The sequence below is a fragment of the Oryx dammah genome, unplaced genomic scaffold (assembly GCF_014754425.2).
Source record: "Oryx dammah isolate SB20612 unplaced genomic scaffold, SCBI_Odam_1.1 HiC_scaffold_5, whole genome shotgun sequence".
NCBI lineage: Eukaryota > Metazoa > Chordata > Mammalia > Artiodactyla > Bovidae > Oryx > Oryx dammah.
The window spans coordinates 94,490,841-94,513,767 of record NW_024070189.1 but is presented as its reverse complement, the minus strand read 5'-3'; the positions used below and the strand labels follow the sequence as shown (position 1 = coordinate 94,513,767).

At 52.5% G+C, this 22,927-nt stretch overlaps 1 protein-coding gene and 1 non-coding gene across 2 annotated transcripts; one reads left to right on the top strand and one right to left on the bottom strand.

Moving 5' to 3' along the window:
- The first annotated feature begins 5,447 nt into the window (after positions 1 to 5,447).
- On the top strand, positions 5,448 to 5,554 carry LOC120864910. The gene has a single exon (XR_005721261.1). It is a non-coding gene; the product is annotated as a U6 spliceosomal RNA (small nuclear RNA).
- A 3,803-nt stretch (positions 5,555 to 9,357) lies between these two features.
- Positions 9,358 to 20,739, bottom strand: CDC37 (cell division cycle 37, HSP90 cochaperone). The gene is made up of 8 exons (XM_040240731.1): positions 20,515 to 20,739; positions 13,664 to 13,945; positions 13,207 to 13,315; positions 12,984 to 13,099; positions 12,520 to 12,642; positions 11,741 to 11,923; positions 11,580 to 11,651; positions 9,358 to 9,929 (listed from the first exon to the last, which is right to left on the bottom strand). Exons 1-8 carry the CDS (start codon positions 20,614 to 20,616, stop codon positions 9,774 to 9,776), a joined length of 1,143 nt encoding a protein of 380 aa, XP_040096665.1. The 5' UTR covers positions 20,617 to 20,739; the 3' UTR covers positions 9,358 to 9,773.
- Positions 20,740 to 22,927: the final 2,188 nt, after the last annotated feature.

Genomic DNA, 22,927 nt, shown 5'->3' with positions numbered 1-22,927 from the left:
ACTCTTTGTGACCCTATGGACTGTAGCCTGCCAGGCTACACTGTCCATGGGATTTCCCAGGCAAGAATACTGGAGTGGGTTGCCATTACCTTCTCCAGGGGATCTTCCCGACCCAGGCAGGCGGACTCTTTACAGTCACTAGGGAAGCTCTGTGACCAGGGACCAACCACAGGTCCCCCGCATTGGGAGTTTGGGGTCTTAGCCCCTGGACTGCCAGGGAAGTCCCTCAGGTTCTTTTAAAGTGGGACCAGCACACTGCTTGACAGCTGGAGAGGAAAGAGGCCACGGACACCACTGGCAAAGCTCACAGGCAGCCCCTCATGCCTGTGATCTCTTTGCTGAATTCCTACATCACAGTGGGGGTCCAGACCCAGCACAGAAGCTCTGGGTTACCCCACCAACTATGGGGGTTTGCCTAGAAGTGAGGGGGAGTTCCCAGACCAGGGACTTTCCAGGCTAAACTTGAGACAACTAGTCACCCTGCCCCAGTGGGTTTTTTTTAGGAGGAAGCTAGAACGGGGGGATTCCCTAGACTCAGCGGTCTTCTGGGACCTTCCTAGAGCTCCCACCAAGCCTGGGAAAAGTCAAGGGCTAATAAATTAAAAGCAAAAATCCCTTTGTGTCTTTTTGAATGGGAGGGTTCAGGGAACAGTCAGCCTCCTCCCCCAAATAACCTTGAGATGGGTTTAGAATCCCTCTAAGGAAACTCCACACCCTTCTCTGTGTATGTGTGAATACATGGCCTCTTAAACTTTCTCATGAGGAGCCACAGGCAAGTTCGTTTTGTGCTGGTTTCCAGAAGAAAGGGGGCTTCCCTGGTGACTCAGTGATAAAGAATCCACCCGCCAGTGCAGGGGATATGGGAGCCTCGGGTCGGGAAGATCCCCTGGAGGGGGAAATGGCAACCCACTCCAGTTTTCTGGCCTGGGAAAATCCCAGGGGCAGAGGAGCCTGGTGGGCTACAGTCCATGGGGTCACAAAGAGTCAGACAGGACTGAGCATGCACCCAAACAAGCAAAGAATTTAAAACAGAGCCAGGTGCAGACCAAGTGCTATTATCGTCTTTATTGCACAATATTTCTTAGAGATCTTTCTTTTGCACTATGTGTAGATTTTTACCCCCATGCCACGCAGCTTGTAGGATCTTAGTTGTGTGTCATTGTTGTCACTTAGTTGCTGAGTCGTGTCTGACTGTTTTTTTGACCCCATGGACGATAGCACACCAGGCTCCTCTGTCCATGAAATTTCCCAGGCAAGAATACTGGAGTGCATTCCCATTGATCAGGGATCACATCTGGCTCGTGGCAATGAAAGCACTTCCTGACCACTGGACCAGCAGGGAATTCCCCAGAACTATTTTAGTGTGAAATATTTCAGGCATCCAAAAATTCAGTTCAGTTCAGTCGCTCAGTCGTATCCGACTCTGCAACCCCATGAACCGCAGCATGCCAGGCCTCTCTCTCCATCATCAACTCCAGGAGTCCACCCAAACCCATGTCCATTGTGTCGGTGATGCCATCCAACCATCTCATCCTCTGTTGTCCCCTTCTCCTCCTGCCCACAATCTTTCCCAGCATCAGGGTCTTTTCAAATAAGTCAGCTCTCCACATCAGGTGGCCAAAGCACTGGAGTTTCAGCTTTAGCATCATTCTTTCCAAAGAAATCCCAGGGCTGATCTCCTTCAGAACGGACTGGTTGGATCTCCTTGCAGTCCAAGGGACTCTCAAGAGTCTTCTCCAACACCACAGTTCAAACGCATCAATTCTTCAGCGCTCAGCCTTCTTCACAGTCCAACTCTCATGACTACTGGAAAAACCATAACCTTGACTAGATGGACCTTTGTTGGCAAAGTAATATCTCTGCTTTTGAATATGCTATCTAGGCTTCAGCAATACGTGAACCATGAACTTCCAGATGTTCAAGCTGGTTTTAGAAAAGGCAGAGGAACCAGAGATCAAATTGCCAACATCCACTGGATCATGGAAAAAGCAAGAGAGTTCCAGAAAAACATCTATTTCTGCTTTATTGACTATGCCAAAGCCTTTGACTGTGTGGATCACAATAAACTGTGGAAAATTCTGAAAGAGATGGGAATACCAGACCACCTGACCTGCCTCTTGAGAAACCTGTATGCAGGTCAGGAAGCAACAGTTAGAACTGGACATGGAACAACAGACTGGTTCCAAATAGGAAAAGGAGTACGTCAAGGCTGTATATTGTACGTCAAGCCTGCTTATTTAACTTCTATGCAGAGTACATCATGAGAAACGCTGGACTGGAAGAAACACAAGCTGGAATCAAGATTGCCGGGAGAAATATCAATAACCTCAGATATGCAGATGACACCACCCTTATGGCAGAAAGTGAAGAGGAACTAAAAAGCCTCTTGATGAAAGTGAAAGAGGAGAGTGAAAAAGTTGGCTTAAAGCTCAACATTCAGAAAACGAAGATCATGGCATCCGGTCCCATCACTTCATGGGAAATAGATGGGGAAACAGTGGAAACAGTGTCAGACTTTATTTTTCTGGGCTCCAAAATCACTGCAGATGGTGACTGCAGGCATGAAATTAAAAGACGCTTACTCCTTGGAAGAAAAGTTATGACCAACGTAGATAGCATATTCAAAAGCACAGACATTACTTTGCAACAGGAGAAGCCACTGCAATGAGAAGTCCGTGTACCACAACTAGAGAAAAGCCCGAACAGCAATGAAGACCGAGCACAACCAAAAATAAATAAAAAATAAATAAGTGAAATATTTTTAAAGTTTTAGAAAAGAAAAGGAAAGGAAATTCCTGGGATTTCCCTAGTGGTCTAGTGGCTAAGACTCCATGCTCCTAATGCAGGGGGCCCTAGTTTAATCCGGGTCAGGGAACTAGATCCCCCATGCTGCAACTACAAATCCCACGTGCCACAACCAAGACCAGACACAGCCAAATAAAGAAATAAATTTTTTTTTAAATCAGCAAGAAATGGTGTTGGTGAAATGGACAAAGGCGGTCAAAAGGTACAAGCTTCCAGTTATAAAATAACTAAGTCCTGTGGATGTACTGTACAGTGTGATGATTAATAATACTTTATTGTATATTTGAAAGTTGCTATCCTGAATATTCATTGGAAGGACTGATGCTGAAGCTGAAATTCCAATTCTTTGGTCACCTGATGCAAAGAGCTGACTCACTGGAAAAGACCCTGATGCTGGGAAAGATTGAGGGCAAGAGGAGAAGTAGGCAACAGAGGATGAGATGGTTGGATGGGGTCACTGCCTCAATGGACATGAGTTTGAGCAAACTCCGGGAGATGGTGAAAGACAGGGAAGCCTGGCGTACTGCAATCCATGGGGTCAAAAGAATCAGACAGGACTGAGCTACCAAACAGCAACAAGAAGAAGATGGAAGATGTTAAAAGTTCTCATCACAAGAAAAAAAATGGGTATCTCTGTATGGTGATGGATGTGAACTGGATTTATAGTGGTGATCACTTCACAAGGTATACAGACATCAAATCCTTATGTTGTTCCTGAAAGTAACATAAATGTTCTGTATTGATTATATCTCAATTTTCTAAAACTTAAGCAAAAATTTGTATTCAATCCACTCAGGTCAAAAAACAAAACAGCATCAAGCCCATGGCGGGTCTCAGAGTTCCACTCTCTGTTTTCATTCCTGGAGGGAAGTGGATGTTTCCTCTTCCACCTTCTAAAGCAATGAGGAACGGTTGCTTTTCATTTCATCAGTACATACCTCTTGAGCACCTACTGTATGCTCAGCCCAATTCTAGGTCCTGGGAACAGAGTAGAGAGTAGATAAAATTCCCTGCACGTTTAGGTGGGACAACAGCCAAGAATGAGGATAAACAAATAAAAACATATAGCGTAGCAGATGGTGACATGTTACAGAAAAAGCAAAGCAAGGAAGGAGACGACGTCATTGGAGGTCTGGGGGTTCTAGCTCCATCTTTCTGATCTGTGGGAGCTGAGGTGGAGCCACATGGATGTCAGGGCAGGGTGTACCAGGCAGGGGGAAGAGCTGAGGCCAAGGTCTGGAGGAGACACTGTCCTTGGACTTGATGTAATGCCTATCTATCTGTTGGGCCCCCTAACTTGCTTGTTCATTGGAGTTCCTGTTCACGATTTCATCCATCTAGGTGTGAATCACTCTCTTTAGCTTCTCTGCTCTATCATGCAGCGTTGTACACATTGTGTGTGTAAGTGCATTCGCTCAGTCATGTCCAACTCTTTTGTAATCCCATGAACTGTGTAGCCCACTAGGCTCCTCTGTCCATGGAATATTCCAGGCCAGAATACTGGAGTGGGTTGCCATTTCCTCCTCCAGGGGATGTTCCCAACCCAGGGATCCAACCCTCGTCTCCTGCATTGGCAGGGGCATTCTTTACCACTGAGCCATTAGGGAAGCCCCATGATACACTTTAATATGCCGTGGATAGTTATATGAGTTCCAATTTTGTGTTTTCAGTGGCTCCAGGAAACAAGCTGATCCTGCTCTTCTTTTCCTTTCAATGGTTTTTAAAAATTATTTTAGATAATTCTTTTTAAATAAGTAATTCATTCACAAGTTTCTAAATCAAAGAGGCACAAAATGGGTTTGAGGACAAGTCCCCACTCTGCTTCCAGGCTCCCGACATCCAACTCATTACTGAATTCAAAACTTGCTTATGGTTTAGTGGTTCCTCAAAAATGATTAACATGTGATCCAGCAATTGCACTTCTGGGTGTATATGCAAAGAAAGCAGGAACTCAGAAAGATACTTGTACATCCATGGTTTTATTATTTATTTATTTATTTTTTACTTTACAGTATTGTATTGGTTTTGCCATACATTGACATGAATCTGCCATGTTTTTTAAAAAAACGGTTGTTTGTTTGACTGTGTTGGGGTCTCAGTTGTGGCATGGGGGACCTAGTTCCCTGGCCAGGGATTGAACCCAGGCCCCCTGTATTGGAAACTCAGAGTCTCAGTCCCTGGACCACCAGGGAGGTCCCTGCACGTCCAGAGTTCATAGCAGCATTATTCACAGCGGCCAAGAAGTGGACGCAACCCAAGTGTCCATCAGTGGATGAATGGATGGACATACTGTGATGTATTCTACAATGTTATATTATAGAGCCTTTAAAAAAAAAGAGAGAGAGAGACCTTCTGACACACACTCGTCCGTGGATGAATCTTGAAAATTCTATGCTGAGTTAAATAAGCCAGGCACGAAATTACAGATATTTCACGAGTGGGGAGTTAAATGTTTAATGGGTACAGAATTTCTCATACTTAACACCACTGAACTGTACCCCCTCAAAGTAGTTAAATGAGGATTTCCCCAGTGGTCCAGTGGTTGAGACTCTTTGCTCCCACTGTAGAGGCTGCAGTTTCCATCCCTGAGTAGGAAACTAAGATCTCGAATGCCCCGTGACGTGGCCAAAAAAAAGATTAGCAAGCTCACTTCAGCAGCGTGTATACTAAAATTGGAAAGATAGAGAGAAGATTAGCCTGGCCCCTGCACAAAGGTGATATGCAAATACCTGAATCATTCTATGTTAAAAAAAAAAAAAAGAAAGAAAAAAAAAAAAGATAGGGAGATGAGCCTAGTGGATTCCAGGTAATCACAGAAGTCCTTATTGAGCCCACGTGCTACAGCTACTGAAACCTGTGTGACTAGAGCCTGTGCTCCACAAAAAGAGATGCCCGGGCACCACAACTAGAGAGTAGCCCCCACTTGCCACAACTAGAAAAAAGCCTCACAGCAATGAAGACCCAGCAGAACCAAAAATAAATAAGTAAATAAAAATAAAAAACATACATTTTTTTTTTAAAAAAAGGTCTTACAAATGAAAGAGGAAAGCAGAAAAAGAGGTCAGAGTGACATGGTTGATGTCATCTTTGTCATTTTTTTTTTTTTTGAGGCGGGGGTAGGAATTTGTTTACTTCGTTGCACAGGGTCTTAGTTGCAGCATATGAGATCTTTACCTGTGGCATATGGGATCTAGTTCTCTGACCAGGAATCGAACCTGAGCCCCTCTGCATTAGCAGATCAGAGCCTTAGCCACTGGACAGCCAGGGAAGTCCCCATCTTTGCCATCTTTGAAGATTTGTTACAGCAGCTCCAGAAAATGAATCCACTCTGTTGGTCCTCCTACCCCACTCACATCATTACACTTTAAAATATATATATGTGAATATATATATATTTATTTATTTTTGGTTGCACTGAGTTTTCGTTTTGCGTGTGGACTTTCCCTATTTGTGGCGATCCAGGGCTACTCTTCCGTTGCAGCGGGTGGGCTTCCCATTGCAGTGGCTTTTCCTGTGCAGAGCATGGGCCCTAGGCGCAGGGGCTCAGTAGTTGTGGCGCACAGGATTAGCTGCTCCTCTGCTTGTGGGATATTCCTGGATCAGGAATTGAACTGATGACCCCTGCATTGGCAAGCAGATTCTTATCCACTGTTGTTTAGTCACTAAGTCATGCTGGATTCTTTGTGACCTCATGGAATGTAGCCCGCCAGGCTCCTCTGTCCATGAGATTTCCCAGGCAAGAATACTGGAATGGGTTGCCATTTCTTTCTCCAGAGGATCTTCCTGACCCAGGGATTGAACCCAGGTCTTCTACTTGGCAGGCAAATTCTTTACCACTGAGCCACCTGGGAAGGCTTCTTATCTGCTGTACCGCTAGGGAAGTCATTACATTTTGTTTAGTTAAACATTTGGGTGGGATTCTGTTTGCTGCTAAGACTCAGCCAATCTTGCTTCTGGGAGCTTACTCTTTAGGTAGGATGCCTGCCCTTGTGAGCAGTGGGGCAGGAGGGTATTCCTCTCTGCGTTGCTTGTAAAAGTAGACGAACAAACCGGCAAGCGTTAATTCAAAAAAACTGTGTGAAATAAATGCTGAGATGAGCACAGACTACCAGAGTAGAAAGAATGAGGAAGTTCTGATGGACTGATACGAAAAGATCTGCGGGGTCACAGGGTTCAATGAAAAAAGGAAGATGCGTCACTGACTGCAGTGTGTTCTGCTTTGTGTAGAAAGGAACGGAAGGGATAAGATTACATTTGATCTTACAAAGAAAAACCCTGGAAGAAGTCACAAGACACCAGAGACAATGGGTTTCTGTGGTTGGGGGCAGGGAACCAGGGTTTGTTTTTTTGGCCCTGACTTGCGGCATGTGGGACTTTTTTTGTGTGTGTGTGTGTGTGTGGCTGTGCTGGGTCCTTGTTGCTGTGTGGGCTTTCCTCTAGTTGCAGCAAGCAAGGGGCTGCTCTCCAGTTGCGCTGCCTGGGCTTCTCTCGCTGCAGAGCACAAGCTCTAGGTGTACTGGCTTCAGCAGTTTCAGCACCTGGGCGCCGTAGTTGCGGTTCCCAGGTTCTAGAGCACAGGCCCAGTAGCTGTGGTGCATGGGCTTAGTTGCTCCACGTCGTGCCCGATCAATCTTCCTGTATCAGGGATTGAACCCTAGTCTCCTGCATTAGCAGGCATTCTTTACCACTGAGCCACAAAGGAAATGGGGCACGTGGGATCTTGGTTCCCCAACCAGAGATGGGACCTACACCCCCTGCAGTGTAGGCCCAGAGTCTTAACCACTGGACTGCCAGGGAAGACCCTTTACTGTGTATCTCAATATCATTTGATGTTTTAAATGTTAAACAGTGCTAGGGTGAGGTACATGTGGCATGAAAGCAAAGAGGTCACCAACTCAGTAATCAAGATAAATATTTTAATGTAATATTTTCCAAAAACACCATTAATGTGAAAAAAAATCCATGATGAACAAAATATTGAAACTTTAAGTCAAGCATCAGTAACAGCAGTGCTGAGTTGTACTGGAGGCCGAGGTGAAAGGAAATACCAGAAATACAGATTCTACCTCTGAAAGTTTTTGTGGTAAAGAATTAAAAAGTTCGTAATTTTGAAATGATCTCAGATAAACTAGGTTTAGGAGGGTCTCCCCAATCCTCCAATCCCCCACTTGCCATTTTTAAATACTTTAAAAATCTTTATTTTTCAGCCATGTATGTGGCATATGGAATTTTAGTTCCCGGACCAGGGATTGAATCCATCCCATCTCCCCCGCCCCAACTGGAAGCAGAGAGTCCCAACCATTGGACCACCAGGGAAGTCTCTGTCTTTTTAATCTCTATGAAAAGCATCAGGCAACACTTGTTTGCAGTTCACTATTGCCCTCTGGTGGCAATCACCTTGGGCACAAAGGCATTCACTGAGGGCCAGAATCTGTGAGGGTTGCTGGCATCATTTTAGGACCAAGACTCCATTTGTGTCCGGGTGGTGCTCACAGCATAAAAGAGACAGCAATACACAGGTTGGCAAAGCCAGGCAGGTGAAGAAGCAACATGGCTGGATGTGAGGGATGACTCAGAAGTCAAGGAAGCTTCCGGGAGAAGGTACCAGAGCTCTGGTCAGACTGAGAAGCACCGGCCAGGTGGTGGTGTCCCCCAGAAGAGATGGGTACTGGGCTTCAACTGGATTCTCGATCACTTCATGTCTTAAAGGCTGTGTCCTTGTTTATATTATTCTTTAAGTCTTTCCTGGGGCCCAGATATTACTTTGTAGAGGAAGACTGCAGGGAAGGGTGTTCAGGGTGAGGGACAGGGACATGCCAGGGCCCAGGTCTTGAGCATCTACCAGGCGCTATGCGCACCTGCTCATCCTCTCTCACTCCTCATCACAACCCTGGGAAGAAGGCACCAACATTTCTATCACTATACAGAGATGAATGCTGAGGCTGATTAAGCTGCTCAAGGTCACACTGATAAGAGAAGCTTAAAGTGCTCAAGGAGCAGGGAGGCCACAAGGTGATGAGGGCAGGGAGGGGACCAGGCAGATGGTACAGGCCCCAGTGAGTTGCAAGAACTTAGGCTTCTGCTCTGGGGCAGGATGTGCTGGGACTCGTGTTCATAGGCGCTCTCTGCCTGCCTGTTGGGGTCCTGTGAGGGTGGAAGAGACAGAGAGGAGGCTGGGCACAGGGGTCCAGGCCAGAGGTGACAGGTCCTGGACCAGGGTGGAGAATGAAGGGCAGTGGACAGACTCAAGATCAATCTTGGAGGCAGAGCTGGTCCCGTGGAAGGTGAGACACAGTGGAGGGCGATGCTCCCAAATGGATAATGGGAGGGGCTTAGGGGAATGGGATGAGCCAGAGACTTCACTATAGGTGGTAGGGTGAGAGCTCTGATCCAAAGGTGACCTGAGGAAGGGTTCCAGGTGATGGAAGAGCCTGGAGTGTGTATGGGGGACACAGCCCATTTGCTGGAGGGCAAAGCCAGGGGTGTCATGGGCCCAACTGCCAACACTCACAGGTCCCTTCCCACCCCCCTGAGAAGAGCTGTGCCCACAGCCCTCGTGATGCCCCACAGAGCAGCTGAAATCCTTTATTGGAAGATAATTGTTGTTTACCATATAGAAGACTTGACGCGGGCGAACAGTGAAAACAGAGCCCAGTGACTGGAGCAGGCCCCTTGGCTGGGGAGCCACTCCCACCCCATGGACCAACCTGGCAACCTCTGCCCCTCCCTGGATCCCCGGGCCTTTGGCTTAATGCTGATGGGGGGCTGCAGGCAGTGAAGCCCCTTTGACTCAAAGCAAAGACTTGGATGAGGGCTGGGGGAGAGGGGGACAGTGGAAGGGGCATAGGGGGCCCCTCCGGGCTAGGTGGGGGAGCAGCAAAAGCGGAGGAAGCCCGGACCTGGGGAGATGGCATCTATTTTTGTTTTCTGAAAAGGGGCGCACAGGGGCCTGCAGCGGCCGGGGCAGGTCACGCGCTGACATCCTTCTCGTCGCCTGACTTGGAGGTGGCTTCCAGCAAGGGCTCCCCAGGACCTGCCTCCTCCCCCTCCTTAGCCTCGCTGGGCTTGGAGTTGGGGACCCAGAGGCCTGAGTCGATGCAGCGCTGCATGTGGTACTTCGCGTCCTGTGGGGAGAAGGGTGGGTGGGTGAGGCTGGGCTGCCGCCTGGTGGTGGCACCCCCGTCCCCTGCACATCCCCAAGCCGGCTTTCTGCTCTTTCTACATCAGAGCTGTCTGGGAAGAGGGTGAACTGTAATCTTCGTCTGTAATCTGTGCTCTCCAACATGGCAGCTACCAGACATGGGTGCTTACTGAGTACTTCGAATGTGACTGGTGCAAAGCAAGGATGGAGCTTGAAATTTTACTTCATCTATTTTTTAAATACATTTATTTGGCTGAGCTGAGTCTTAGTTGTGGCATGTGGGATCCAGTTCCCTCACCAGGGATCAAACCTGGGCTCCCTGCACTGGGAGCGTGGAGTCTTAGCCACTGGACCACCAGAGAAGTCCCTGAATTTTACTTAACTTTAATTCAAATTTAACTTCCCAGGTGGAACTAGTGGTAAAGAAGTGAAGTAAAAGCTGCTCAGTCATGTGTGACTCTTTGCGACCCCATGGACTATATAATCCATGGAATTCTCCAGACCAGAATACCAGAGTGGGTAGCCATTCCCTTCTCCAGGGGATCTTCCCAACCCAGGGATGGAACCCAGGTCTCCTGCACTGCAGGCAGATTCTTTACTGTCTGAGACACCTGGGAATCTGAGTGGTCGAGAACCTGCCTGCCAATGCAGAAGACCTGAGACCCCGGTTCAGTTCACAGGTCGGAAAGATCCCCTGGAGGAGGAAACAGCAGCCCACTCCACTATTATTCCCTGGAGCACCCCATGAAGAGACGAGCTTGGCAGGCTACAGTTCATGGGGTCACAGAGTCAGATGTGACTGAAGCAACTTAGTACGAACAACTCAAATTTTAAAAGTGTAGGTCTAGAACAAGGGTCAGCAAACTTGGCTTGAAGGCCCTGCAGTCCCTGTCAAAACCTCTCATTCCATCATACCTCAATATGGCTGCAGCACAAAATCAACTACAGACAAGATGAAAATAAACCAGCCTGGCTGCTGCGGTTCCAGCAAAATTTTATTTACAGACAGGCAGTGAACCTTTGAGCCAGACTCTCTGAAGATCCTTGGTCTACATGCTTATCCCCATAGAAGCTTCTAGAAACCCTGAGCTGGTCTAGAAACTAGATCCATTTTACAGATGAGGGAACCAGTGTGGCCAACCAGTGAGCCAAGCAACAGGAAGGGGCTTAAACAGAGGTTTATTAAGACTCAGGGTACTTATCCACCAGCGCTGTTACTGCTCCAAAGAGCTGAGGTTCACCAGCGCCAACCACATACTTGGCCCTCCTTATGGATTTTGTGAGTTAATGTTTTTTGAGAGATACTGGTTTGATGGGGTAACTGAGACTGTGGAGCGGGCCGCTCCGAGTTGCTGGCAAAGGTGGAGTCAGCTGGGTGAGCTCACAAACAGCCCACAGGGACAGGGACACTCAATCTAGATGCTAGGCACATAGCAGCTGCTCAACAAAAGTGAGAGCGCATGGGGCATGAAGCCTAGCTGTCTTGTGTGCCGGCCACACGGTGACAAAACCTCCCTGGCTCTTTTGAGAAGCCCAGGAGGGGCACTGCCAGCAGCAACGTGGTCAGCAGGCCTAGAGGAGGTGGGGGAGACACACTGCCTGACCAGGTGGGCTTGGGTGTGTGGTTACTCACCGTGGGGTCCATCTTGCTGATGGCGTCTTGGAGCATCTGCACATCCTTCGCATCAAAGCATTTCTGAAGTTCCTGTGGGTGCAGGGGGCGGGGTCAGGGCCTGGGTCCCAGGGATCCTGCTGACAACCCACCTGCCACCTGCCAGGGTCTGGGAGCCTCACCTCAGGAAGGGACTCGTAGACCTCGACAGGGTCCAGGCCGCCGGGGCCAAGCCGCTTCTTGCGCTCCTCTTCCTCGTATTCCTTCATGGCCTTCTCAATGCGCAGCTTGGCACGGCCCCGAACGCGGTCTTTGAAAGCCTCCAGCTCGTCATTGAAGCCCTCCATGTACTGGCGGTCGGCAGTCTGCAGGGGAGGGACTGTGTTCACCAGGGGAGACTCGGGAGCCCAGGACCCTCCCAGTGCAGGTCCCCATGGCGTCCCAGGGCTCCCCACAGCTGGTCCTGAACTAAATCACAGGTACTCTGGGGCTCAGGCCTCTCCTCTGCTCTGTCTAGCCTCCTCTGTCTTCTCTGAGCTTAGCCTTATACCCCTGTACTTACAATCATATGACTGAATGTCCCCTTATACTGCAGACTCGTGGCACCCACCTCCTCCACATCCTCCGGTGGAGTCTCCAAGGCACTTCAAACTCAACACAGCTGCCCTCAATCATCCTCCGGTCTGCCCTGAATCTCCCCTAGCTCTGCTCTTCAGGTGTTCAGGTAAGAAACCCACAGGTGCTCATGACTCCGGCCCTCACCTAGGTTGGGATTTTCAGCACGTCCTGCCAGCTTAGCTTTCCAAATCTCCACTGGAGCCACCCACTACCCAGCTCCTCCGCGACTAATCCTCTGCTGATGGATGAGATTCTGATCACAGGGGCTTGAGTCCGAGTGGATCCGTGTCTGCCTCCCCGAGTGGCCCGCAGGCTGGATCCCTGAGGAGGACCACCTCCCTACCTTGATCTTGGTGAAGAACTGCCGGAAGCAGGCACGGGGATCCACCTTGAGGCTCTTGGCCAGCTCCAGGATGAACTGCATGACGATGGTCTGGTGAGCCACCTGCTCCATGAGGGCGCATTTCTGCCAAGGGAGGACAGCGTCACCGAGTGGCAGGCTCCTGTCCCCAGCCCCCACTGTGTGAAAACACAACTTGCACTTAAATCTTATCCCTGGCTTACTTGGACGCTGGTCTTAATATTTAACTTCAATGTAAAACTAACGCCCTTTTCCCCCTAACAGATAATGCTATGGCTTCCTATATTAGACTCCAGTGTTTAAAAATGCATTCTTTTCCCCTTCATGCCTACTGTAATGTTCTGAACAAACATGAATGATGAAAAGACAATTTTAAAAATATGAGAAATAAAAGGCAGAGCCTTTTGGGCCCTCCCAATCCCCGACTCGGCAGTGTCTGCACGCACCTCCTCCACCTCTAGGTCAATGCACCAGATGACCAGGTAGTTGGCTGTCTCCTCGCACACCAGGTGAACGTTGTCTGACAGGTACTTCTGGCTGTCGTCCCACCGGCGCAGCATGCCTGCCAGAAGGCAACGGCGAGGTGCTCCAAGCGCCCCCCGGACGCAGAGGGCCAGCCCTCCCTGACGCGCACCACCCACCTGGAGCCCACGCCTGGGCCCAACTCACCGAAGTGTTTGATCTGTTTCTCATACTTTTCCACGAAGGTTTTGTGTTTCTGCTCCCTCACCTCTTCCGACTCCTCCTCCGCCTGCTCAGGCTTGGTGTTGACCATGCTCTGTGGTGAGGCGAGAAGGGGAGGAGGCTGGGGCGAGGCTGCGGCCGCGGGGCGCCTCGAACGTGGCCGGGCCGGCCGCGGCCGCAACGCCCACCCCATCCACGGCGGAGGCGGTGACGGCGCCGTGCACATCAGTGTGGCGTGGGCGTGGCAGGTGTGGTCTCGGACTGGGGCCTTCGGGCAGATCAGAGGGAGGGGTACTGGTGGGGTGCCTCACCGCCCGGGCCCCCCACCTGCTCTCTTCCCCTCCGGCACTTACCCACCTTTCCGCCCGCATCCGTCCATTCCTGGACCTGCGCAGTGCTCCCTGGCCCCACCCGCTGCCCGTCAGGCCCAGGCCCCGCCCACCTTGCTGAAGCCATCCTTGCTGAGCGTGTCCACGTTCCAGGGCATGCTCTTCTCCTTCTTGCGCATCTCCTCCAGCTTTTGCTCCCAGCTCCGCTCCTCCTTGCGCAGCTGCTGCGCCTCAGCCTGCAGCCGCTCCAGCTCGGCCTTGCCGCCCTCGCCCTCGGCCACCTCCAGCTCCTTCAGCTTCCGCTGGCACTCGGCCACCTTGCGCTTGCACTCGCGGCAGCCCCTGTCCAGCTCTTCCTTCTCTTTCTGGAACTGCTCCATGCGCTCCACCCGGGCCTGAGGGTTGGGTACGGCCCATCACTCTGGGGAAGAGCCTGGCCCTGTCCTCGGCCGTGGGCTCTCCAGTCGCACCTGGGATGACCCCAGAGAAGGTCCACACCGACCTCCACGCACTGGATGCCCGGCTCCCGCTCTCACCCCTAAGGCAGGCCTGAGCCAGGGTGGGTCCCTTCTCTGCACTGAAGCTTCTATGGCTGCCGTCCCCAGCGGTCCAGTGAATAAGAATTCGCCTTCCAATGCAGGGGAAAGTGGTTTGATCCCTGGTTGGGGAACTAAGATCCCACATGCCTTGGGGCAAGTAAGCCAGGGTCACAACTAACGATCCTGTGTACTGCAATACACAGAATCAAAGATCTTGCGGCACAAAGACCTTGTGTGCCACAACTAAGACTCAATGCAACCAAGTATATAAATAAATGTTAAAAAAACAAAACAAAACAAAACAAGAACCTTCTATGACTCCTGCCTCACTCGGAGCAAAAGCCTAAGTCCTCCCCGGAGCCCATAAAGCCAAGCACAACCTGCCCGGTCTCCTCCACAGCCTCATCTCCTCCTGCCCGCCGCTCCCTCCAGCCACACTGGCTGCCTCAACTTTTCCTGAACTCACTTCAAGCCTCAGGGCCTTTGCACTGCCTGTGTTCCCTTGGCCTGGAATGCTCTCTCTTCAGAACCACCCCACCTCCCCAAACCCTGCATCTTCATCATCTTCAAATGTCTCTTACAGGGAATTCCCTGGTGGTCCAGTGATTAAGGCTCTGAGGCTCCACTGCTGGGGACCAGGGTTCAATCCCTGGATGGAGAACTGAGAACCTGCAAGTCATGCACTGCACTCCAAAAAAATGTCCCTTCCAGATGAGGCCTTCCCTGATACTGCTGAGGATCACGACCACCCCCTCTTCCGCTCTGCCTGGTCTTCCTCCTCAGCACTTGTCACCTGACAACATTCTGTGACAGTTCTCTCTCCTGTTTTGCGTGCTGTCCACCTCCAAAGAGACTGTCTCCACAAAGGTGGGGATCTGATCACCCTTGTGACTCCAGAGCCAGGAACCTGGTGCACAGCAGCGACTTAAGACTTGTTGGAGGTAATAATCACACGCTGGAAGAAGGCCTCCCCCCCTCCCCAGGGTCTCAGGCTCCCCTCCTGCCTGGAGCACCCTCGGTAACACTCAGGTACCCTACCCTGGCCACATGGCCCTGCAGCCACTGCTGTCTCAGTGTGTTACAGGCACCACCAGCTCTGTGCCCAAGACTGAACTCCCCAACTCAACTCCCCACCTGAGCTCCCCCAAACCTATTTTTCTGCTGTATCCTCCCCCAGGGAAGACCCTCGCCCCTGCCTCCTGGCCCCAGCTGAGGCCTGCTGTGAGTCATTCCCTCCCTCTCTGCCACCAAATCACCACACTTTTCCTTTCTAGTCGTCCCTCTAATGTGCTCCACCCCACGTGCTGCACCTGGATCCGCAGGGCCGGCTCAGCTATCTCCAGGCCAGCATGCCTCTGGAGCCCAAGGTGGGGCAGACCCACCAGACTCCTGTATACCCCCATCCTAGACGCTGCTCCTCAGAACTCTTCTGCTACACCCCAAGCTCAGTAACAGCACGTCACCTCAGCTTCCTCATCCAGACCCCTCAATGTATCACAGGGCTCTGTCACTCTCCACCCCTGCCCCAGTTCCCCATCACCTACCCCAGCTCCCTGCAATGTCTGCTCAACCCAGAGCCACACACTGGACCCTGAGAGATGCCATCACCATCCCCCCAATCCAGGCTCAGAAGCTGCCAGAGGAGTCCTGGAAACACACCCATCTGACCACAGCCCTCCCTGTTCAGAGGGGACCCCAAATTCCTGCCCCAAGCTGCCCAGACGGCACCAATCTTCCTTGAGGGGCTGGGTCTCAGACCAATGCCGGCCCTTGTGGCTCCCCGAATGGACCAGCTCTCTCCTGCCTCTTAGCCTCTGCACATGCTGTTCCTCCTTGCTGGAACTCCCCTCGCTCCATCTGCTTTGTCCACAAGTCTCAGCTTCAATAAAGCCTTCCCCAAGTGTGAGACCCCTAGGGTCACTGAGCCCCAAAGGCCCCTCGGTGATCATCAGGTGACACGATGAGATGCTGATGGAAAGCCTTGAGACCCCAAACCGGGGGTCATACCCCACGGCCACCACATAATGGCCGGGAGTCTCTGGGCCAATTCCCAAACCTGTTTCCTCATCTGTCAGAGGTGGAAAACAGTGCCAACCTCACGAGCTTGCACTGGAAGACACGAAAGAGGCTGTACAGCCGGAGCTGTGCTAGACGTGCAGTCAGCCCATTACCACACTGGCTGCTGTCATCACTGTCTGTCCAACGGGATGGTCTCCCTTTCTGGGGATTGTGAAAGTGAAAGTGAATTCACTCAGTCATGTCTGACTCTTTGCAACCCCATGGACTGTAGCCCACCAGGCTCCTCCATCCATGGGATTCTCCAGGCAAGAATACTGGAGTGGGTTGCCATTTCCTTCTCCAGGGGATCTTCCCAACCCAGGGATAGAGCCCAGGTCTCCCGCATTGCAGGCAGACACTTTAACCTCTGGGATGGTACTGGGGCTCAAACAAGAAAGTGCACTTCAAGTGCTTAGCTCGATACCCAATACATGCCTGGTAACTGGGAGCAGTTGCTACTGCATCAGAGTACCCAGCTCCACACCTACTGGCAGTGTGACCTTAGCAAAGTCGCTTACACCTCCCCCTGCCTTGGTGTCCCCCTCTATGAAATGGGTGTGCTAAATCGCTTCAGTCGTGTCCGACTTCTCGTGACCCTATGGACTGCTGCCCGCCAGGCTCCTCCGGATTGCCATTTCCTTCTCCAGGGGATCTTCCACAACCAGGGATCGAACCCCCAACTCTGGTGTCTCCTGCACTGGCAGGTGGGTTCTTTACCACCAGTGCCACCTGGGAACCCCTATGAAATGGGGCCTCACAGGGTTGTTGTGAGGATTAAATGAGTTACCTCAAGGAAACCGCTTGCAACATACTGTCCTCACCATCATCATGGCCACGGTCACCAGAATGGTTTGCTAACTTACTTCTGTGCTTTACTCAAGCTTGCTTCTCCAGGCTCCAGCACAGGCCAGGCACTCATGGGTGAGAACCGGGAGACCCGAGCCCTTCTCTCACACCCCACTGGACTGACATGGCCAATCACGAGCCTCACTTTTCCCATTTGGTTAAGGGGTGGACAAGACCCTTAAGGCCTTGCAGCCGCTATTGCCTCCCTTTTTTCACGACAGGCCTGTGTCCTTTTGAAACCTTCCCCCTGCCTTGAGAGGGGTTATTGGCATCACCGCTGGCCTCAGGGGACAGCAGGAACCTACCACACTGCTGGTGTCTGCTAGATGGCCATCAAAATCCTCCAGTATCCTCTGAGCAGCCGCCAGGGAGGCCAAAGCTAAATAAAGGCCTCGTGGAGCTGCTGGGGGTGGCAGCCTGCCCGACCTGGGCTTTACACCTCCGGGAGAGGCTGTGTCAGGCTGGGCAGGGCAGAAAGCTCAGTGGCGAGAAGGGGCCACAGGTGTCCCTGTTTCCTGCCTTACACAGAAAGGGGGGACCCAAGGCTCACAGAACCTGGATGCCGCCCAGCTCACTGGAAGGAGCCACGAGAAACCAGGGTTGGCAGCTGTTTCTGGCCAAGGGAGCCAGGGAGCTGGAACTGGGAAGACTCACTTGTCCCCTTCTGGAGCCTTGGGATTAGTTTTTATTTTTTACCATGAGCATGAATTATCCAAACAATGATGATGATAGGAGCTAAAGTTTCCACAAAGCTTATTATGTTCCAGTGCTGTCCTGCAAGCAGTACACACGTTAAATTCATAAGGTGGCTCTCACAGCAAGCCTATTGGGTGGGTACTATTAAGACTGCCAGCTGGGGAAACTGAGGCACACAGTGATCAAAACTCACTTCCGGGGACTTCCCTGGTGGTTCAGTGGCTAAGACTCCGTGCTCTCAATGCAAGGGGCCCCAGTTCGATCTCCGGTCGGGGAACTATTAATAGATTCCACATGCTGCAACTAAAGATCTGGCACACTGTAACTAAGACCCTGTGCGGTCACTTAAAAAAAAAAAAAAAAAACCCTCACTGGATCACAGCAAGTCAGTGATATGCAGAAGGAGCAGGATATGAACCCAGTTGGGCAGGCCTGTGCTTACAAGGGTACCAGGCTACCTTTTGGCTAATCCCCTCTTCCACCCTTGGTATTGCTTACTCTTTTCTCTCAGGCCCCGAGCCAAGTTCTTTCCAGATCTAATCTCATTTCATTTTCACGACAGTCTCATGGAGGCAGGGGGCTCGCTCCCCCAAAGCAGTGATGGTCCTGTGGCAGGGGTGCAGCCCAGGCTGCCAGTCACTGGCAGCTGAACCTCGTGCTGGAGACACCAGGCTCCCAGCCTCCACTCATCTCCACGACAGCCCTGGGTCCTCAGCGGTTGGACAGGAAAAGGTTCTGCGCCAGGAGGGAGTAGGGCATGGTGAGAGGAGGACGCTGTATGAGAGCGGGCATGGCCTCCCAAACCAGCAGGACCAAACCTGGTGATAGAGATCAACTTCGTGACAAGAAGAGGTGTTCCCGAGAATGGGCTTTAGAGCTTTGCGGAGAGGTTCAATATTTCATCATAAAATGTCACATGTGGCAAGAGAGAAATGCTAGAACTTTCTTGTTCCACTCCAGTGGCTTGCCCACCAGGCACACTAGCCAGGTGAAAGAGTTAGTCACTCAGTCGTATCCGACTCTTTGCAACCCCATGGACTGTAGTCCGCCAGGCTTCTCTGTCCATGGGATTCTCCCTCCAGGCAAGAATACTGGAGTGGTCACTATTCCCTACTCCAGGAGATACTCCCCACCCAGGGATAGAACCTGGGTCTCCTGCACTGCAGGCAGATTCTTTACCATCTGAGCCACCAGGGAAGCCCTAGCCAGGAGGCTGCTGCTCTAAGAAATGGGTTGGACCCAGAACCGGGACTAGACATAGGCACGGATACTGTGTCTCAGCAGGATGAGGAAGGGCACTTCTAGGAGTTTCTGGATAAACAACTGTGAGCTGATACATGGGAAAACAGAATGAGGCTTTCCTAATTGGAAGGTTCTAGAAGGTATATTCCATAAGTGTGAGAGCAGAGCAGCTCCTGGAATGTGGGTGTAGGAGCTCTGACTTGGTGGAGCAAGAAGTTAGCACACAAGGTCTCAGGAGAGTCATTCTGTTGGCCTGTGAGCACAGCTGGGCGGCTGTGGAGCAGGGGGGTTGCAGGTGTCGAAAGAACATACAGACTTGGGATTCTGGGGGTCTGTATTTGGGGGAAAATAGATAAAAGAAGGGGCGGTGAATCTGGAATTAGGATGGGTGGGTTCCTTGTAACAGCAGGGTCATTGTGGATGTCTGAGAATAGCACACCAAGTTTGGGTCAGAAGGAAGATGGGGTGGATTTGGGTCCTGGACTTGGGTTTGAAGGAGGCATTCTGAAGCTGGCAAAGGTTCCCGCTAGAAGTCCGTCTTGGGGGTGGGCGGGGACTGGGCGTGAGGTACCAAGGAGGGGCAGGGGTTCTGGCTGGGCAGGAAGCCACGTGGGTAGGGTTTCCTGATGTAATGGGAAATTGGGTCTAACAGTACCGGAGGCTAAAGGAGAGCCTCCGGAATTGGAGGCTCCATCAGGGTGGAGGTGGTGGTTCATTCTGAACAGGACCCAGATTTCAAAATTTCAGGCCTAGATGAGACTGAGGGCCCTGGGGGGAGGGGATACCAATCTTTGTTCTAGGGGAGGGGTCCTGGGTGTGGGTTGGAGTCCCAAGCCAGGAATAGAAATCTCAGGGGAAGACAGAATTATTTTATTCAGAGGAGTTAGAAAAGCAGGTCGCAGAACAGACTTAAACTATTGGGAACTCTAGGGTTTTGGAGGACTTCCAGACAGGGCCAGTGGTAAAGAGCCTGCCTGCTAATGCAGGAGACATAAACCTGGATCGAGAAGATCCCCTGGAAAAGGAAATGGCAACTGACTCCAGTATTCTTGCCTGGAGAATCCCACGGACAGAGAAGCCTGGCGGGCTACAGTCCATGGGGTCACAAAGAGTTGGACACGACTTAAGCGACTGGGCACAGGGGTTAGGAGGGGCCATGGAACAGACAAGATCTTAACTGGGTACCCGATTAGGTTCAGGATCCAGATTCTAAGGTAGAAATCTGGGTGTAAATGGAAGATTCCCAAGCAGGATTGGGAGGCATGTCAAAAGCTTGTCTTGGCAGTCTAAACTCTAAAAAGATACCGTACAGGTCAACCTGGCGTTTCAAGAAGAAACTGGAAGCGCGGGGCGGTGTGGGGGCGGGGGGGGCGGCGCCGGCATCGCGGGCAAGGAACTCAGGGGTCCCGGCAATGCTATGGCCCCGGAATTAAATCGAGGAACCCTAGGCTATTCGGAAAGTCCAGGCTGTAGGGGGCAATCCCAGGTATCAATGGCTGGGCGCCCCCCGGCAATATCAGGGGGTCAGAACTCTGAAGCGGAGTCCCGGGAGTGGGGGAAGGGGCTGGGCGCGCGCGCGCTACCTGGTGCCGCCAGCGGAAGAGGCTAGCGGTGTCGATGTTGGGGTGCGTCTCGTCTTCATCATCAGACACCTCGATGTGGTCCCACACGCTGTAGTCCACCATCTTGCCTCGGGGCCCAGCCCTCCAGGGTTCTGGTAGCGGTGGCGGCGACGGCGGCGGCAGCAGCGGCAGCACTGAGACTCAGCCCGCGGAGCCCCGCCCCTTCCGCTTCCGCCTGACGCTTACGCCCCGCCCTCGCGTGACGTCACATCCTTAGTAACCTCAGCAGCGGCACTGGCGACCAAGTTCTTAAAGAGCCCTGCGCACGTGTTCCGGCTCTCGGGAGTCCGCTGAGACCTCATCCCATCCGGCTTCCGGCCTCCACTAGGCCCCTCCCGGGGACTTACGGGTGGGTTCTCCAACCTCGAGCTCCCCTCATCTCCCGCTACCCCACGGTGGGCGTTTACGGCAGCCTTGGGAGAGGGGCCAGTTAGCGAGACTGAAAAAGAGGATTGTCCTCTTAGCCACGCCACAGTGACGTCAGCCTGAGTCCACTGCTGGGGCTCGGCCTCGGCGAAAAGACCTCGCTCCCGTCTTTTGTGAAGAGGGACTTAACTTTGTGCTGGAGATGGTGCCTGATGGGAAAGGACCTTCCCAGTACAAGGGGTACAAGGCCCTGCTCTAGGAGGGTCTAAGTGAAGGAAGGTTGTGGCCCTGCCCTCGAGGAGTCGAGATGGAGGCGATGTGGCCCTGCCTTGAGAACTGGTGTTTCCCTGGCTCGGACCACAGCTTCCCCTCTCGCCTCCCCCATCTTTTGCCACTCCTTAGCGGGGATTAGCCCATACACGCCCCCTCTGGAATCACCCGACCGCACTTAACGGGCCTCAGGAGTTTGTCTACGGCGGCTCCCCATGCGTCCGCTGGGTGTCGCTAGTGTCTAACTAGCGGCCAGTGCTGGTGCCCCGCGCCAGGTGGGGGAGGGGTGGAAGAGCTTGGAAGTGTGCACGCAGAGGGTCTTTCTCCGTCGAGGTACTCTGGGACTCCTCGCAGTCCCTCCCTCTTTCGTCTGGGATCCCCTTCCTCGTTCCAGACTCTAAGAACTCCATTACACTGAGCTTGGGCGACCGCAGCCACACATTTTCATGTATCCCTACCCACGCTTTGATACCGGGATAAAAGGCTGCGTTGCAGCCTAGGGCCAGGATTATCTCAGATTAAAGGGCGCAGGGCGGGGGACAGGGAGAATGGGAGGAGATTCAACCACTTGAGTGAAGAGCGCCTCTTCCAGACTCCCCCCAACCAAGCAGGCGTTTGGGGGGGCGCTGGAGAGGAAGGAGTAAAGGTCTTTAAATGGGTGGGGTGTGGGGGATTCCCCGGCCCCGGGAAGGGGTGGGGCCATCCGGACAAAAGCGCCCGCCCGCCGCCGCCCCTCCCCCTCACGGTCCATTCAAACCCGCGAGTAGGCGGGCGGGGGCGGGGGAGTCCCCCTTTCCTCCTCCTCCTCCAACCCTGGCACTTCAGCATCACAGCGGCCGTCAAGGCCCGGGTACGCGCGCGCACGGACCTACATCCCAGCGGGGCTTCCGATCTCACACATACACACACGCACACGCACACACACCGGCAAACAAAGGGTCTGGACACCCCGGTCCCCTCCCGCCCCCCAGGCCGGAGAGGGCGGGGCATCCCCTCCCCAGCCCCCCTGCAAGGTAAGCTTTGGACTACGACTGCGGCCGGGAGGGGGACCTGGCCCCCGGGAGGGGAGGGGCTCCGGGCGGGGAGCGGGGAATTCCATCGCTCCCCAAGAAAGTCAGGGCCCCCCACGTAGCCGGTTGAGGGCTGCAGGCTGGCCTCCAGGCTGAGGGTGTATAGGCAGGACCCCGAATCGGGATTCCCGGGTAGGCTCGGGGAGGGGGCAAAGGGTGGGGGCGGGGGATGTCTATACCTAGCTTCGGAGACTGGAGCTGCCCGGCCCCAACGAATCAGGGTCCCAGGAGCCCCAGCTCCCAGAATTGGGGACAGGGCGCCGGAAGCTTCCCCATCAGCGCCAGGCTTTTGCTAATCTCCTGCCAACACAGCATCTCCACTCCTGGGGACTGAAACAGAGACCCCTGAGTTGCTTCGCACTGTCCCTCGCCCTCCCAGCCACCCACCCCCCATCAGCGCATCCCCAGCTGGATGTGTGGCATCTCTGGGGTGGGGGTGGGGGTCTGGGAATGCTCCTCTGGGCTCCCAAGCTTCCTCTGCTGCATCCCACAGCCACACACTGCTTAGCTGCGGTTGTGGGACTGGGCAAACGGCTTTGCCTTCCTGAGCCTCAATTTCCTCATCTGCAAAGTGGGTGATGACTCACCCAGGATTAGGGGAGGTCTTGTTTTCCATTCTTCATTAGTTCGTCATTTATTTTCAAGCTCATTCCACACGTATTTCCCAA